The 18,590-nt window shown below is 26.2% G+C and overlaps 1 protein-coding gene across 1 annotated transcript in view; it reads right to left on the bottom strand.

The window, feature by feature from the left end:
• Nucleotides 1–738: 738 nt before the first annotated feature.
• The window catches only part of LOC132923740 (collagen alpha-1(IV) chain-like), a 41,896-nt gene continuing 24,044 nt past the window's right edge, over nt 739–18,590 (bottom strand). The window contains exons 12-61 of the mRNA XM_060987696.1: nt 18,504–18,556; nt 18,221–18,347; nt 17,817–17,857; nt 17,707–17,755; nt 17,534–17,593; nt 16,725–16,847; nt 16,535–16,588; nt 16,129–16,236; nt 15,945–16,007; nt 15,672–15,734; nt 15,417–15,479; nt 15,253–15,288; nt 15,035–15,167; nt 14,520–14,571; nt 14,318–14,439; nt 14,057–14,187; nt 13,936–13,980; nt 13,805–13,873; nt 12,426–12,505; nt 12,205–12,314; nt 11,732–11,828; nt 11,393–11,498; nt 11,256–11,318; nt 10,762–10,833; nt 9,775–9,819; nt 9,565–9,621; nt 9,399–9,457; nt 8,885–8,975; nt 8,702–8,806; nt 8,562–8,614; nt 8,091–8,127; nt 7,687–7,749; nt 7,025–7,123; nt 6,580–6,642; nt 6,134–6,199; nt 5,989–6,059; nt 5,525–5,624; nt 5,351–5,417; nt 5,230–5,281; nt 4,858–4,924; nt 4,495–4,606; nt 4,330–4,427; nt 3,385–3,464; nt 3,084–3,174; nt 2,847–2,945; nt 2,679–2,750; nt 2,362–2,547; nt 2,092–2,269; nt 1,888–2,002; nt 739–1,549 (exon numbers count right to left, since the gene is read on the bottom strand). Of these exons, the coding sequence (XP_060843679.1) occupies nt 1,292–1,549; nt 1,888–2,002; nt 2,092–2,269; nt 2,362–2,547; nt 2,679–2,750; nt 2,847–2,945; nt 3,084–3,174; nt 3,385–3,464; nt 4,330–4,427; nt 4,495–4,606; nt 4,858–4,924; nt 5,230–5,281; nt 5,351–5,417; nt 5,525–5,624; nt 5,989–6,059; nt 6,134–6,199; nt 6,580–6,642; nt 7,025–7,123; nt 7,687–7,749; nt 8,091–8,127; nt 8,562–8,614; nt 8,702–8,806; nt 8,885–8,975; nt 9,399–9,457; nt 9,565–9,621; nt 9,775–9,819; nt 10,762–10,833; nt 11,256–11,318; nt 11,393–11,498; nt 11,732–11,828; nt 12,205–12,314; nt 12,426–12,505; nt 13,805–13,873; nt 13,936–13,980; nt 14,057–14,187; nt 14,318–14,439; nt 14,520–14,571; nt 15,035–15,167; nt 15,253–15,288; nt 15,417–15,479; nt 15,672–15,734; nt 15,945–16,007; nt 16,129–16,236; nt 16,535–16,588; nt 16,725–16,847; nt 17,534–17,593; nt 17,707–17,755; nt 17,817–17,857; nt 18,221–18,347; nt 18,504–18,556 (4,304 nt within the window). The 3' untranslated portion in view covers nt 739–1,291. The remainder of the gene's footprint in view (nt 1,550–1,887; nt 2,003–2,091; nt 2,270–2,361; nt 2,548–2,678; nt 2,751–2,846; nt 2,946–3,083; nt 3,175–3,384; nt 3,465–4,329; nt 4,428–4,494; nt 4,607–4,857; nt 4,925–5,229; nt 5,282–5,350; nt 5,418–5,524; nt 5,625–5,988; nt 6,060–6,133; nt 6,200–6,579; nt 6,643–7,024; nt 7,124–7,686; nt 7,750–8,090; nt 8,128–8,561; nt 8,615–8,701; nt 8,807–8,884; nt 8,976–9,398; nt 9,458–9,564; nt 9,622–9,774; nt 9,820–10,761; nt 10,834–11,255; nt 11,319–11,392; nt 11,499–11,731; nt 11,829–12,204; nt 12,315–12,425; nt 12,506–13,804; nt 13,874–13,935; nt 13,981–14,056; nt 14,188–14,317; nt 14,440–14,519; nt 14,572–15,034; nt 15,168–15,252; nt 15,289–15,416; nt 15,480–15,671; nt 15,735–15,944; nt 16,008–16,128; nt 16,237–16,534; nt 16,589–16,724; nt 16,848–17,533; nt 17,594–17,706; nt 17,756–17,816; nt 17,858–18,220; nt 18,348–18,503; nt 18,557–18,590) is intronic.

Genomic DNA, 18,590 nt, shown 5'->3' with positions numbered 1-18,590 from the left:
CATAGTATAGTACAGTGGTTTTCAAACTTTTTTTATACACGACACACCGTAAACTTCAAAAAATTTTCACGGCACACTGACCTTTTTTTTAGATGAACAAAATTGTTTATAATTATATATACATTTAATAAGAAATATGTGATTGATGGGCTAACAAATATTTTTAATTCTTGGACGAATAGTTGACACATACCCGCATTTTCTTATATCACAATTCAGTGCAATCGATAATTTATGGAAAAACCGCGGCACACTTAGTGCATACTCGCGGCACACCAGTGTGCCGCGGCACCCAGTTTGAAAACCACTGGTATAGTATATTAAAATATACATTTGACAAGTGCATTTTTAACATTGGTTTCATCGTATACTCCGATTATATACCATATACGCATATATATATACGATAAAATATTTAATATTGCCCTTAGAACTTGTCGAGTAATGTATTTCATTTCCACGGCAGTATTACAGTGAAACCGTTCTGGAAAAAATTGGTTTATAATCGAGTTTCACTCCCGAAGTGATGAAAAACATCATTTAACATCAAAATTTATTGAATTGAGTATGATTATTGATTATGCCTTTACCTAAATTATTTGTTTCCTACCGTTTTGTCCCTATATAATATATTGTTCTAAAATAAATGTTCTTTAAATGTAATTCGATCATCCATACAAGGTTATAAACACGTGAGCGTAGACTAAATAAAATCATGCAGGCGAAGAAGATCAAACATTGGGTATTGTAGTGTTTTAATAATTTTGTTTTATGGTAAGTATTTCATTACATTTTTAAGTTTAAAAATCGGTAATTACATAAAAAATAATTCTGTGAATAAAAATAATTTAATATGATTTTACTATATTATAACTATATTTTACTGGTTAATATAAGATATAAGTACAATTAAAAATTATCGAATCATTTATTAGCACCGCTAAAGCTTACCATAAATGATTCTTTCATACAATTAATGACAAATGACAACAATAATTATTATTATATATATTATTAATAATTATCATTTAAATTACGTAAACTGTTTCGAAATAAATTTTGTAAATCACAATGGTATAAATACGAATAATATTAAAAATATATATATAATTACTATATATATAAAATATATAATTCAAAAAATATAAATACTAATGACTTGTTGCCTAACAGAACACATCGACTTTATGTTTAATATAATATTATAAGTATTAGAATATTCGTATAAAGAAATAATTAATAATGAAAAAAGAAAAAAGTGAATATTGCTTCTTAAATATTGATTGATAGCTCAGTATCGGTTTCTCAGACACACCGAGCACCTGCTGATACGCGTTTGCAACGTATTTTGTTTGAGTGTCTGGGGCCGGGGCTTCCTGAACATATCACGATCTTCGATTGTAGACAGCCAATACGAATAAGCAGTGGTGTAGAAGTTACAGCGTCCTATTCCGTGGCACTCAATAAACGGTCTTGGTCTAAACTCTTCCAAGCAAGACCCCGGGCTGACCAACGATTGGCCACCACCATCAGCACCGGAATCGGTGTGCTGAAAAAACGAAAACCAACAGTTACTTTCTATTTGTATGTTTGTTATTATGTGTATAAAACGATAACACGCTGACATGTCGGTGGCAAATTCAATTTTTTAATAAGTGGCCATCTAGGTTATAAAACATAGATAACATAACATAGGGCATGAATTGATAAACTATGGTTTAGCCAATTAAGGTATAAAATATTATTTAGAATGAATATCATATAGATATATGACCACAATGTCTTTATAAACTAAAATTCGTCTGCGAGTAAAACTTTTTTATTTCACTATAATTCTATGATTTAATTTATTTAGCTAAAAAAATATACAATTTTTGTTTTACTAACCATGATAAAACTGTATCCAATCCACAACTCACTCCAACCATTTGGACATTCAGGTATGGACATCGATTGACTGTGCACTGCAATTACTTTTGTTGGAGCTTCGCACACAGAACATCTTCAAGAACAACATAAAACACATTTTTTTTTTTAATATTAAAATTTATATTAGGTAAATAAACATATTTTTTTTTATCTGTTTTCTACCTTGATATGAATTTTGAAATATCGGAACCTAGAATTGGTGTCATCATCAAAGGCATTGGTTCAGGAGTGCTTAGCCAATAACTGTAATCGTTTCTACTACCGTAATTACATACTTCGTTTACATCACAGAATAAGAATGGCATAGTATTGAATTTTCTCAAACAACTACCCGGTGCACCTTAAATTTCAAAATAGATACATCGAAATATTATGCGGGCGAAAATAATCAAATTAAAAACATTTAAAACTATTGACACTTGTTTTGCTTACCTAAGTCTTGCCCATGTGCTTTGGCGTTACCCATAAAATGTAAAAGCGAATAACCCGACCAAAGTTGAACTGTGTTCTTTGGACACTCTGGAATAATATCCGTTTGGGAATGATATGTGAAGAAATTTCCTTGGTGTGGCGGTCGTTTCATTGGCAGAGCATCAATACCAGGCAATCCAGGGCGACCTGTAATAAAAAACATAGTAAATTACTAATGAGTTATAAATTAAATTAAATCATAACATTGTTTTGTTGTAAGAATAATTTATAAAATAATAATAATAATTAAAAAATAATTAATTGATGTCGTGCGTTACCAGAATATCCTCTCGGACCATATTTTCCTGGAAGTCCTTGTCTTCCCACTTGTCCTTTGGGACCTTTTAGACCTATATAGAAAATAATGGATGTATTAATAATCATATATTTGGTTGATAATTGTATAAAAAACACGTGGAAATACAATTACGATAAAAATACTATACCTTTAATTCCAGGAAAGCCAGGGAAACCAGCATCACCACGTTCTCCTTGTAAGCCATTACGTCCATAGAATCCAGCATCACCAGGTAGTCCTCGTAATCCTATTTTATAAATATTCAATTAGATATCCTCAGTAGATATATAACATACAGTTTTTAAACATTAATATTTATAAATAATCAAATGTTATGTTTTGACAAATTCTAAGATGTCGAGTGTCATTATTCGTTTGAACTTGCCTTGTAATCCTGGAGGTCCATCATCACCGGGTTGTCCTCTAAGTTGAGTCTCATTATAATACAACGATTCGCCGTATTCTCCTTTTCTGCCCTACGGATAAAGTGGAATAATATTTAGACAACAGATTATTTAAGTATATTATGTATACATATTTTAAAATTATTACATAAGTACACGTAAAACTATGACAATATATACCAGTTGTATTACTTGTATTAATTACTCGTAATTAAAAATGAGCATAACATTTAGGTACATACTTGTCTATAGGTATATAAATACTTATATTAGCACACTTACTTTAATTCCAGGTATTCCCATAAATCCTGTATTTCCAGGTTGTCCTTGCATACCTTGTATTCCCTTTAAACCAGGAAGACCTAAAATATATGTATTTGGATTTAATATTTTAGCAATTTATCTTACGATTCGATTGTCTATTGACATACTATTGTATTAATTTAACAAGTGATTAATCGGAAATTGTATTTTACAACTATAAGATATAATGGATTAGCATATTATTATTTTGAAATTCCACACTTAAGTATACATTTTGTACGAGCTGATAACATATACAAATATATTTAAAGGTAATCACTTGTTTTACATATTTTTTAAAAATGTTATGTTTCTGATTATATTGTTGAATATAAATACTGACGAGGTTATATTGGAAAATACTTGAAAATATATTAATTTTATAAACATTTGATAAGTTGTTGGCAATGTGTAAATAAATCTATCATCAATCATAAGCGTAGGTCAATACTCAATACTAAATTATGTGCACACTATTTATATCAATAAATATATTTTTTTAATAACTTATTGTTTGAGAACTAAGTTTTACTAATTTTTTAGCACAGTAAAAAACATTTTTTGAGATACATTTGAGAAAAATATGACATATACTTGAAACATTATTTACCAATACAACCCTGAGTACTGAGTGTTGTAACAGGATTTGTACATTTACGTCCTTCACATTATTATATAGCGAATAACCATATATTTTACAACATTGAATACAATAACTGTAATTTCGCTCTAAGTCGTTCACAGTTATTACGATTATCGTTTCAATTTAAGTGGTTTTAATTTAGGTAAAAATTAAAGTGTATTATGGCTTAGGGTGGTGTAGGATAAGATAATTACCCATAGTCTGACTAATGTGTGAAAATGCTTGCGATGAATATTTTCAATTATAATGTAAGTAAGTAAAAAAAATTTAAAAATAATTACCTGGCATTCCTTCAAATCCAGCTTCTCCAATTTCACCCTTTTCACCCTGTAACCCAAGTAATCCAGCTGGACCAAACTCGCCCTGTTCTCCTTTTTGGCTGTATAGAAAAGTAAAATATTATTTTCACTTAAAATAATTTAAGTTTATTAATTTTAGGTACCTACCTATATTTTGCAATACCGGGTTCACCTTTCAGACCTTTTAATCCAGGTCTACCGGGTTGTCCATTAATTCCTGGAGCACCATTAGCTCCTGGTTCACCTTGGACAGATTCACCTGAATGCGAAAAGACATTGTATTCATATTTTAATTTTAATTTTAGAATAATTACTCAATTCATAAAGAGAAAAATCCCCCTCCCTCAAAAAAAAATTTAAATTCGTGTCACGCAATAATATTAATAGCTAAAATCAACCCTACAAACAGTAATTTGATGATAAAAGTAAATCAAATTATTAGCATATCATAAGGTTAGTTTAGGTTAAATATTGTGAACGCTATTGATTTAATTGAAAAAATATGCAAACCTCTAAGACCAGATTTTCCTTTTTCTCCTTTTGGACTTAATCCACGTGGCCCAACATATCCATTTTCCTGTCAATAAAAAAAGTATAATAGTACAACAATTATAAGGAAAATAATTAAATATTATTTTTTATGAAATATATCTCATCTCTTTTAAATAAAACTAATCAATTTTCGATTAAAATTGAACTTGTTTCTATTTCTTTTCCAAGTTATTTCAGTTGAGAAAATTAATATTTTTGTAAAGTAAATCAGCTCATTATTCAAAAATAAAATGTTTTAATATTTTATAATAAGGAATGAAAGTAGCTAGTTTTTAGATGTATATTCATAATTATAATTTTTCTTTTCTTATAATATTGATCAAAACAAACCCCATCATTTCCATATTCTCCAGGTGCTCCTTTTGGTCCATCTATACCAGGTCTACAATAAAATACATATTAAGTTAAATTTCACAATAAAGTAAAATGCGTTGTAGTTCATGCAACTTACCTTCCAGCAACTCCGTCTATGCCACTTCTTCCTTTTTCACCATGTTCTGGGTTGGACCCAGGAATACCTATGTGGAAATAAAATATTAAATAAGTAATGTATATTATATATTAAAATATTTCACATGACCTTAGTGGCTAAATATCGATTATAAATCATAACCGTTTCACATACCTGGCAAACCTTCAGGACCAGTGTCACCTTCTTCTCCTTTAATTCCATATATTCCTGTAAATCCAACGAGTCCAGGAGTTCCATCGTCACCTCTAACACCCTAAACAAGTGTATTAAATGATATTTAGAAATATATAAATGTCTTAAAAATGTATGATGTTATAACTAACAATATTATAACAGTTATAACAATATAATATAATGATTTAATTTTTTACAGTTGTTTTAATTAAACATCTAAAGTTACTTCAAATAATAAATCATATTATACTATTATAATAATTATAGTACTTTTATGTGTTAGGTATACTTATATATGTATTAATAATAATTTATTTGTAAAATTGTTTTACTATAGGTACCTGTAAATAGTTACTTATTAGTAAAAAAATGTACGATCTTTCGTTTTTGTAGTTACTCTAATAGTTATTAATTATTATTTAAATTAATTATTATACTCATACTTTAGGTCCTTTAATTCCTTGTAGTCCCATTAAACCAGGTGGACCTGGCGAACCTCTTAAATGCACGTGACCTGCATAAATACATAAATATAATAAGCATGTAGTTAATAACGTTGAAATATAACATTAATATCAATTATATTACCTCGATCTCCAGCTTCTCCTTTTGTTCCAATAAGGAATCCTTCATAACCGGGATCTCCAGAAGGTCCTTTAAAATGTGAAATATAAAGAATTATTATATATTTTTCAATTTCATATGGTAAAGAAAATATGTATTTTCCACACAATGTGATAATTACTTAACATAAATTATGTATTAAGACATTAAGTATTTTTTAAAGTATATAATATACATATTCTTTATATGTACCTATATACTTACAAAATATTAAAAATAATAATTACAATAAATTAATTAATCAATTTGGAAACAAAAGTACTTACCTAACTTATCAAAATTGTACAAAGTAAAATAAAATACTTTATTTATGTTTAAACAAATAATTAATAATTAAAGATTTTATATTTTAAATGTACTTAACATTTCAAAAAATATAATTGTACAAATAAATTTAAAAACAAACTCACCTTTGAATCCTTTTAAACCTTCTAAACCAATTGCACCTCTGTATCCTATATCTCCAGGTAAACCTAGTTAAAAAATTTTTAGTAAGTTAGTGGTTATTGAAATTTATTATTATTTAAATAATATTTAAACTAAAAAGGGTTGAGTAATAAAATCATATAAGTACTGATTTTGTATTAAAAGTACTGGAGTGTTTTAAAATGTTACACTTCTCGCAGCATTTGCTGGTTACAATATTATATTGTTAGTAATAAAGTGTTGTAAGTATTTCAAGAAATAATTTAATTAGAAATCTAATTTTTGTGTATCGACATTTTTTTGAGTCTTATGAAAGACGAAAACATTGTTTCTAGAAGTTATTGTAATAATATAACATTGACCATTGTTATTATTATAGTATCATATGTCACTATAATTTTTAACGTATAAAACATTAATTATTAGTACCTGGTTTTGAGATTTCACCAGGCATGCCTTCTAATCCACGTTGGCCTTTATTCCCTGGAATACCGGGAGTACCAGGTGCTCCAGGAAGTCCCTTTATTCCTAAAACATTACAAAAACAATGAAATAAATAATAAGTGAAATATCAAGGAAATAAAACAAAGCGTAGTAATAGTATAAGAATTAAAGAATGCCACATGTGTTAAACAATTGTCTATCAAAAACTTAGAAAACGCATGATTTTAATTGTTCAACTTGTAACTATATTACCTTAATTTATTTTTTAAAAATGCACCGATTTAATTTATATGAAATTTGTTGTTAAGAAAGTAACTAAAATAAATTCATAATTAGTTTTGTAATACTGGTAGATCACATAATATGAATTTCATTAATACAGTTTGAAAATAATACGAAACAATGAAAAAAAATAGTTTATCTAGTATTTCTAATATTCTATTATTGCAGGTGGCTATTGAGTGTTTCCCTTTAACTTCTTATCCTTGTGACTTTATACCAAACAAAATTATTTATTGTATTTATTTACGCATAGATCGTAATTATATTTAATAATAAAAAAATATTCTGCTATAAATTTATTTGTATTTAATATGGGCATTTTAAATTATTTTATTTTCTGTCTGCTTTAATAGACATATATGTACCTGGCATGGCAGAACGTCCTTTTAATCCTGGGTAACCTTTTGGACCTTCGTCTCCAATAATGCCTGAAAATTTAAATGAATTGTTTTAATTATTCTACTATGATTTATTTTGGTATTTGGAGTTAAACTTCGTGTGTTTTAACGCTAAGCATCACATATATAAATATGTATAAATAAAAAATCATATTCATTTATTGGTCTAATCATCAATCTGATAACATTTTTAATATCATATTTAAAAATATATATATTAAGTTATACATCTATCTGACTCTCATTGACTAAGCTTTCATGGAATAATGAATTTACGATTCACTAGACTTATTAAAAGACAAGTTACATTTAAATAAAATAAATATGATTCATAATGATTTATATGTTAATAAAAAAAAAAAATATCTTACCTTTATCTCCTACCATACCCAGGTCTCCCATTAAACCCTGAAAAATAACAGCACACAATTTTTATTATTAATGAAAGAACACATAAAACATCGTATTAAATGTAACTAGTTTGTATTATTTTATTGATTACTTCATAATTATTGACTAGGTAGTCCCATTATTAGTATGGTCATTATTTAAATCATTTATTATTTTTTACTGACTTATATGATATTATAAGAAATAATAATCTGTAAAAAAAATTAAGAAACCGCTTTTTGTACCGAAAATTTAAATAGTAAAATTTAAAATTATATCTACATTAGTTTATAAAAATAATTTTCAAATAAACATAAATAAATAACTAAATAAATAATATGATATTTTACTATAACGTAAATTTTTAATTTTTTAATACATTGAATATAAACTTTTTTTCACTATTTAATTAAACTAAAATTGTTTTGTAGGCTATTAATTATTTACATTACCTTTCGTCCTGGTTGTCCAGGTTTGCCATCAATGCCAGGTTCTCCTTTAAAACCTACACGTATAAGCAATGAATTAGAAATACATAAACAAATATATTATTATAATATTATTAATTTCTGAATTGTTATTATAAATATACCTTTTTCACCGGGCAATCCAATTTCTGTTGTTCCGTTGTCACCACGCATACCTTTTTGGCCGTCCAATCCCCGATAACCCGTAGAACCGATTTCACCATCTCTTCCTATAAACCAAATTAAAAAAAATTGTATAGACACAATAATAGAACAAGAAAATATATCACATAAACATTGAATTTCACCTGTGGCACCATTTTCTCCTTTTGGACCACTAAACGAATAATCTCCCCTTATACCAGGAATTCCAGGAGGCCCTTGATAGCCTGTGGGTCCCTATTAGACACATTACGTATATAAACAATATTATCTAAGTATTCAGTTTCTTAAAAAAATATCTAATAAAATTATATTTCTTTTTATTATGCAATGTACAATATAATAATATTATATTTTACAGAGTTTAACAAAAGGAATAAATATTCGTATATGTAATTAATTACCTAGACAAATTAACCTTTTTAATTATTTTTTTTTATTCAATTATGATTATAGTTAATTAATAATTAAACATTCTTAATATTAAAAAGAATAACAGTTATTTCATAATTTGTTACTTAAATCTGTTATATCTTGTCGGCTGTAGGGTTAGGTAATTTATAGATTATAGGAATGTATTTTATGAATTTAGACATTTTACAGTATTAAATTTCATTAATAACTGAATTGTTTAACTGATAATAATATGATACTACTTACCTTATCACCGGTTTGTCCTCTTAATCCTGGTACACCTTGCAAACCGAAATCTCCACGATCTATAAATGTTTTAAATCACATCAAATATTTTAAATATTGTACTATTGTTAATATAAAAATGTTTATGTAAACAATGCTTATTTGCAAAATGTAAACTTATACATACTTCCTTTATCGCCAATTTGACCAAAATTACCCGGTCTTCCTTCATAACCTTTAAATCCTAAAATTAAAAAATAATCAATTTAGCGTTTTTGTTTTAACTAAAATAAATAAATTCAATTTTAAATTTGGATAAAAATATTGATTTTTTCCCATGTATATAAATCAGCTAATAATTTTTGAGTTATATTTTTATTGGTTATGGATTATATACCTGGAATTCCATTGTCACCAATATCACCAGTGAAACCAGTATCACCTGAAAACAATTATTAAGTTTTAAATAGAACGTGCATTTTTTTGTGTTACCTATATGTTATTACTCATTATTATAGTTATATTATTATGACACATAGAAAATTGGTATAGTTTACATAAAGTGTACCAGTTATCAATATTTATTAATTATTACTACAAAACAAGAGATATACATATTATTCTTTTCGAATTAATAGTCTTATAGAAATTGAGTAATTTTGTAATAGTTTATAACACTTGAAATTTACATTTGTAAAAAATTATAATATTATATAATAAAAAAGTAACTATTATAATTTTAGTTAAAACTCCATTTAAAATAAACTAAATACTTACATTATCTATTACATTATATATTAATTCACCATTTAATTGAATGATGTTATCACTTAATAAAATTAACTACTCAATAAGGAATTTTAAATATTTGATCATGTTTTTTGGAAAATATAATAATAAGTTTATGTTTTATAATTTAAAAAAATAATGACTTTGATCATTTTTTTAGGTGCCTACTAAACTGTGTTTTGTCAAAATCCGATTGAAATGAACGTCCCACCATACCGGATAATGGGTTCGATGGGCTAAAGTTTAGCCTAAACGAATGCTTAAAATTTAATTTAAACCGACTGTTAATAGAAAATTTCCATTGAAGTACAATGAGATATATTTATTATTATTTTATACGAGTCATAAGTTTTTCAATATTTCTAGGAATTTATTAGTAGGAGTTTAATTTTTGAAACGTTAAGATTTCAATTTTAAAATAGAATTATTTTATAACTTACTTATAAATTATAATTGTGTATGTTATGAGTACCATAATATAAAATAATAATAATACATTTTGCATTATCATGTTTTTACTGATAAAAATCATAGATTACACCAAATGTATAAACTGAAACTGGTTTTATACAAATAAATATATGCATATATGTACCTAATTTTCCCATTTGACCACTTCTTCCTGGTCTACCTTCTGGACCTGGGTCACCATCTATTCCTCTGATTCCTATAAATTCAAATAAAATAGTTTAAAATAGAGAATTTACTTTTAAATTCCTATAATTTTTTGTTATGTATTTAAACAATTTTTATATATTAATAATTAATATTTTAATGTTACTCCAATGAGAAATACATTTCATTGTATGTTTATTATAATATAAATATTAAAATAAACGAAAGTAATATAGGTTCTCGTTATTATCGTAAATTAATTACAAGTTCGACTAAGTTACCATTACGCTACGTTAATTTTTTTTGAAGTTATTAAATTTGTTCTGCTAAATTCGATAATATATTTTACTATTTAAAAACATATTCTAAACCTATACGATTATTTAACTCTATTAATTTACTTCAATATTTATCATATGTTTTATATAAAAGAACATTATATTAAAATGTCAAATATCTTAATCGTTTACTTACCTACTAATCCCCATTCTCCTTTTAATCCTTTAGTTCCATTTAAGCCAGGTTCGCCGTCAATTCCTAAATATCCAAAATATCCATTTGTATTGTTATTTAAGAATTAAAACAATATACTGATTTTATATGATGTGTACCTTTTGGACCAACTGATCCAAAACTAATCGATAATCCAGCTAATCCGGGTGCTCCAGGTAATCCAGCAGGTCCTCTGATTGATATTCCTCGTTCACCTTTTGAACCCTAGATTTATATCAGCAATAATTAATTGATATGATACATTTTTAAAACTTTTATAAATGTATTTATTCTTAAAAACTAATCATTAACAATGTACATAGTATGAAAATGGACAAGTAGTTTTAATTTAAATTATAAATTGGTAATGTACAACATTATAAAATTATTTGATTGACTGATTTGTTTTAAAATTATACTATTATTTAAAATCATATAATTATGAATAGATGTATTACCGGAATTCCGGTTAGGCCTATAATACCAGGACTGCCTTTTTGACCTTTTGGACCATAATCTGCATCCAAACCAGGATAACCTTTATTGCCAGGAATTCTGAAAATAATTTGAAAATATATGTTCAAATTAATAAAAAAATTCTCAATTTATAGTTTAAAAATATTTAGAAGTTTTTTTTAATATTTTCAAAGTATCTGTTAAAATACAAATAAAATAAAATAGTATATATTTTAAAATTGGATTTTCTGAACTATGATTAAACATTTAAAAATGTTAATTTTAATGTTAATTCATCTTTAAATTTTTCTAAAATGATATAATTTCATAAAATTGTATACCGAGAACATTATGGGGTTTTAAGGGTTCTGGCCAACATATTTTTGAAGGTGTATTAATAAGGATATTATTGAGCTTTACAGTATTTATATTTATTTACAAATACTTTACATATTTTACTGTTTATATTTCATACCCTTCTTCTCCAGGTTCACCTTTTTCTCCTTTAAGACCATCATCACCAATATCTCCAACCAATATGCTCTGACCTGGATCTCCACGATCCCCTTTTTGACTAGGTGGACCCTATAAGTTTAGTAATAACAAAATATTTTTTATAATTATTTTTTTTTCAATCCAGCCATTAATTAGATTTAATTAACCAAATAATAAAAAATATATGAGTATTAATCATACTGGTAATCCTGGTTGACCTGGTTTTCCTGGAATACCGTCCTCTCCTTTTAAACCTTGATCACCCATAGCTCCAGGATATCCTGTAAATTTTTTTTTTTTTAAACAAAAATGAAAAAATATGTCTTTAAGTATTAATAATAGGTATACTAATATAGTAATATTTTTACCAAACAGGTACCTATAAATAAATAATGTATAATACGCTTAGGTGAATACGCCAATTGTTATTTGCAGTCAAATGGCTTATGAAACAGTTATATTTTATTTATAATTATTAGATATCAGCTTAATGAATTAGGGGAAATAAATATGTTTATTAATTGAATACAAAACAGATAATTTTAGATCGTATTATTTATTATTGTAGAAATATTTTTTATAAAATTGTATTTAAATTTGTTTTGTATGGATTACATTAGTTAGATTTTGTAATTTTTTTTTATTAATACAAATGTTTCTGATCAATTAACAAAATAATATCATGCTGGAATGGTTTTCTTTAATGCGTAGTATCCGATACCACTGTTAAAATATTTACTGATAGAATATTGCTGGAATGGAAAAAACTATCTTAAATAATTTAACATATTATTTATGTAAGATTAAGTTATTGGTTAGTGGCTAGTGATTGTTAATATTGAAGTTTGAATTACCTCTAGATAATGATACATTCAACAGATTATTTGAAAATTCATAGATAAATAAAAATTTAATAATCAAATATGAATCAGTGATACAACTAATATGGTACAAAAATACAATTTTTAACTATGTTGTTTTTGATATTGAACGCAATATCATAAGGGTGGACATATTTTTGCTGAATTATCATGCAATACAATTGTGAGGTAAAAATAAAGTATAATAAAAGTACAGCTAAACATTAAATAATACATTTTAACTACAATATAGTCATATATTATGATTAAGGTTAAAATTCAATATTCAAACGGCAAAATCCAAGGACCAGATAAAACTGATGATCGAAAGATTTAAACTTATTTTATTAGCAATTATTATTATTATTATTATTTTACATATTTATTTTGACTTAAATTGTTTTTCACAACTATATAGCTATCAAGGTTAAGACTTATACATAATTGTATTGTATTCATAATAAACTTATAGTTAACTAATTGTTTTACTTCGATACGATTAAACATGGTGTAGTATTTAAGGGATCTTTGATTTTTTATGGACTAATTTAAGTATTTACACTCTACAGGTATATAATAATATGTTCTAATACAAACAATTGTACTGTACTTTGTTAGAGTATTTGAAAATTAAATAAAACAATAAATAAACCAAAAGAGAGCAAATAGGTTTATGTAACAAAGGTACAACTAATAATTGAATAATTGTTATTTTATTACCTTTTAACCCTGGAGGACCTTCAGTAACTATACCAGGAGGACCGGCTGGACCGGGAAAACCAACAAAACCTTTAAAAATAATAATATTAGCATTTATCATTTATTATAATAGTGTTATATGATTTTAATACCTTGGTCTCCTTCTACTCCTTTCGGTCCTTGAAGTCCATAGAGACCTAAAAAAATTAATTTGAATCAAAGTTATCAAAAATTTGCATTATGTATGATATTATATATTTATATATATCATACCTTCATCACCAATTATGCCTTTAAGGCCTTTTTCTCCTTTGTTGTCGCTTATAAATTCACTGGTATCACCGGGTTCTCCTACAGAACCTGTATTACCTTTTTCTCCTTTGGCTCCAGGAATACCAGAATACCTGTTAATATATTAATCATTATTGTAGATTCATATGTAGGTATCTGAAGGTATCGTAATATTTAATATTCAATACATTTTTATTATTATTAATTTGTAAAATGATTGATTTTATCAATAACATAACGTACCCTGGGTCTCCTACTAAGTATTCAGGATTTAATTCATCAGCAGGATCTCCTTTGACTCCGATTTTACCATGTTCTCCAGGACGGCCATCGGTACCGGGTATTCCTGAATCTCCATAATGACCCTATTTATGTGTGTTTAATTTCGACGCACATAAATATTTTTTAATTGATGTATTATGTTAAATATTAAATGTTAACTTACCTTCATTCCCTTTCTACCCGTACGGCCTGGATTACCAGGTGCTCCAGGTGAGCTGTAAAATATTAAGATCTTATTATAAAATTATATTGAAACATTGTAAACACTATAAAATAAACCTAGTCAAGCGCGCCCGCAGGATAAAATCTTACCAGAAGCAAGATAAAATGTACTTATAATTGTATACACCGTATGCTAAAATAATTAAAATTAGATTATTAGTACTAATATAATATTGTAACATCTTTATTTATTAGATTTATTAAAAAATGTATTCTAATCTTTAATAAAACTTTGTATATTTAAATATTATTAATCATTAAATAAAAATTATGTATAACAAATGATAATACGTAATCTTACACAGAGTAAAAACTCATTTAGCTCCCCCTTGCGGGCGCCTTTGAACCTAGTTTATAACTAAATAAATATAAATTGTATATTAATGCTATTATATAATATTTATTTTAAGATATTTTTGATTTAATTAATAGTTGTATAATAATGCACTTATATACCCATTTGAACCCATATCGCCTTCTCTGCCTGCAAATCCTTTTGGACCCTTTTCACCGAGTTCAAACATTCTTAAAGATCTATCAATAATGACTGATCCTCTTTCTCCTGGCATTCCAGGGTTCCCAGCCAATCCTAACCAAAAATTTTAATTCAATGAAATTGTTTGAAGAAACAAAAATATTATTTTCTGCATAATGATTTATGGTATAATACAAACCTCTTGATCCAGGTCTTCCAGTAGATCCTTTATAGCCTATAAGTATAAAAAATTCAAAATTATCATCTATTATCTATCATCTTGAATTAAAGGTATGACAATTATTTGAATGAAGTATTAGAAACAAGTTATTTAGATTTAAAAACTGTCAACGTTTACTTTACCTGGTAATCCAGGTGCGCCCATCGTTCCTTTAGGTCCACGTATTCCAGTTAAACCGGCAAGTCCTAAAAATGTTGTAAAAGTCAAACATTAGTTATCAGTATTTAACAAATATTTATAGTAAAATATAACCAAATTTGGCGATACATATATAAGTGAGTTATTGTCAAATAATAACGTAGATAATAAATATTTTTTATTATTTTTATTTTGTTCTAAAGTGATATGAAAAAATATATTTATATAAATATGTTTACCTGGAGCTCCTGGAGCACCATTTTGTCCATCATCTCCAGAATCACCTTTCGCTCCATCAATGCCTAGAAATAAAAATATATTAATGAGCTTTACTAATAGAACCACAATAAGTTCTTGAAATAACATGCCTGTACCATTTAATTATTTTAAATTAGAAATATATTTTTCATAATATATAAATTATATTTAATTATAATTAAAGTACTTTAAGAAATAGGAATTAAATTATACAAGATTTTACTAATTATTAATAAGATCATAGTTTTATTTACCTGGATTGCAATAACCGCAATCATCACCCGGAAGTCCTTTTAATCCATCTCTGCCAGGAAATCCTGTAAACATATGTAAGATAGTAGGTATGGTATTTATTTTAATTACTTACACATTTATAATATACCTAATATGAAAATAGTAAAAACTAAATAATATGATTTTATTTTATTGAATTCTTACCGGGAAGTCCGGGATCTCCGGGCATACCAGAAAATCCTGGGATACCAGGAGCTCCGCGTGGTCCAACAATTCGTTCTCCGGGACGTGTTGCGGGGAAACCTTTTGGTCCTAAAAATAAAATATTTAATCTTAGAAATTAATTAAATTTTCAATACTCTTTCTCTGATTCTCACTATTAACTAAAAATTATGAGCTTAATTCAAATAATACTTTATTTATTTATTTTTTTTAAGAAAAATTTTAAAATAACTTTGTACACAATAATAGTTAACTATATTATTTCTTAAAAATTGATGAATTATTATTAAACGAGTATGATGCTTAATAAGTGTTATTGTGGATTGTATTAATGAGTTTTATAGTTAAAACAAAACATAAGTATATGCATATACACAATTTTTCAAACCTTTGAATCCTTGATCACCCTGGTCTCCTTTAGGTCCTGGAGAACCATCACGACCTAAACAAGAGAAGTAGACGTATTAGTATCAGATAAAATAATTTATTATTGATGCCAGTCACATTTTTTGAAAACTACCGATATATCAACAAAAAACAATATTTTATTATTTAAATAAACAAATTATAATATTCACCTATGCGACCATCTTCACCAGGAGGTCCAAACACAGTTACGCCTTGAAATCCTTTTTCACCGATTGGACCAATAGGTCCTGGAAATCCTTGAAGTCCTTGTTCTCCCCTAGGCCCAGCCAACCCTTTATTAACAAATTAAAATGTACATTAACCCAATCTATACACATTGATATAAAAAATTATATAAAATTACGTAAATTTTTTATATTGAGTAGAGCCTAACATTTATTTTTTTAAATTTTTAAATTTTTTAAACTAGACAATTATGAAAAAATAATTAAAATGTTGAATATAATTTTATAAATGACCTTACGTCAATATTATAAATTGTTGTTGCCTATTATGTTAAATATTAACAATGACTTATTAACTAGTAGGGGCTTATTGTTTTTTAAACAAATTAAAAATCATTAATAATGTTATTTAAATATACACAGATGACTAAATTTAAAAATTGCGAAATAGATTATTGTTTTTAAGAATTTTTAAAATTTGATTATCCATAAGTATAGATGTCTTAAAACAACTTGGTATTATCAATGTCTACACATGGAATATTTTCATAAATATTTTTTTTATTTTGTTCTATCATTATTTTTACAAGTTATTGTATGAGTATTATTATGTGTTTTTTTGATAAACAATTTTCATTAGGTATCTGAATAATATTTGTTCAAAGTAAACAAATTTACTTGGTTTTTATTGTTTATTTTTATTTTCATTAGACCTAATAATTAGCCAAAGGATTTTTATAAAACCAAGGCAGTTAATAGATAAATATTTTATAGTATTTAAAAAATTAACTAACCTTCAATTCCTTGTTCTCCTTTTACAGATAATCCTTTTGGACCTCTTGATCCAGGAATACCTACAATACATTATAATATACAATGCATAAATGTTATGTTTTTAAAAATTTACAATTATATCAAAAACATTAAGTTATATTATTAATATGAATTACATTTTTATGAGAATTACCTGGGGGTCCTGGTTCACCAGGTGGTCCCATAATTCCTGGTTGACCAATCTGAAATTATATAATATTACGAATTATTAATAATATTAAATTTATTAAAAGTATAACTAACCCTTCCTGGTAATCCATCTTCTCCTCTGAAACCCTCAGGACCTAAACAATTACGTTGGTTTGTTAAATTATTTTAAAACTTATAGATAAATATAATAGAATCTTGCTAAATACAAATTAAATAACTTAAGGAAGAATTATTTATAGTAACATTATAATTTCTAATATAATATTGGTATGTCTTAGAAAATAACAAATTAATTTATTATTATCTAGTTATTATAAGAAATTAATAATTATCTATTGACTATAATTTATTATATTATTATTAATTTTGCATCTGTCCTATGCAGTTCACATATTGTTTTTAAAAGTTATAATTATAAATTATATAAAAGTGGAATTCGATCATGAATATATTATATATTATAAGAATTATTATGTTATATAAGTAGTACAACTTACCAATAGGTCCTTGAGGTCCTTCAGAACCATTTCTAATTTCATCCAAACTTGGATCATATATACCTGGTTCCCCTTCAATACCTTGTACTCCTGGAATTCCTACACGCCCAGGATCACCAAGTCCACCCTTTATTACAAATGGATATATTAGTGGAATTGAATATTAGTTTAATTTAGTTTTATATTGATATAATGATAACACATTTATAATAATTATTTATTTTGATATTATCAAACACTTGGTATATACATTATTTAATAAAATATATTTTGTTGTACTTACTTTTTCTCCATCTTCACCTGCTAATCCCGAGTATCCCGGAGCTCCTTTATCGCCTGCACATAATTAAACGTAACGTAAACTAGTTAC

This window comes from Rhopalosiphum padi, chromosome 3 (assembly GCF_020882245.1).
Source record: "Rhopalosiphum padi isolate XX-2018 chromosome 3, ASM2088224v1, whole genome shotgun sequence".
NCBI classification, from domain to species: Eukaryota; Metazoa; Arthropoda; class Insecta; order Hemiptera; family Aphididae; genus Rhopalosiphum; species Rhopalosiphum padi.
Note: the sequence above shows the minus strand (reverse complement) of the source record. Positions and strands in the feature narration are given on the sequence as shown.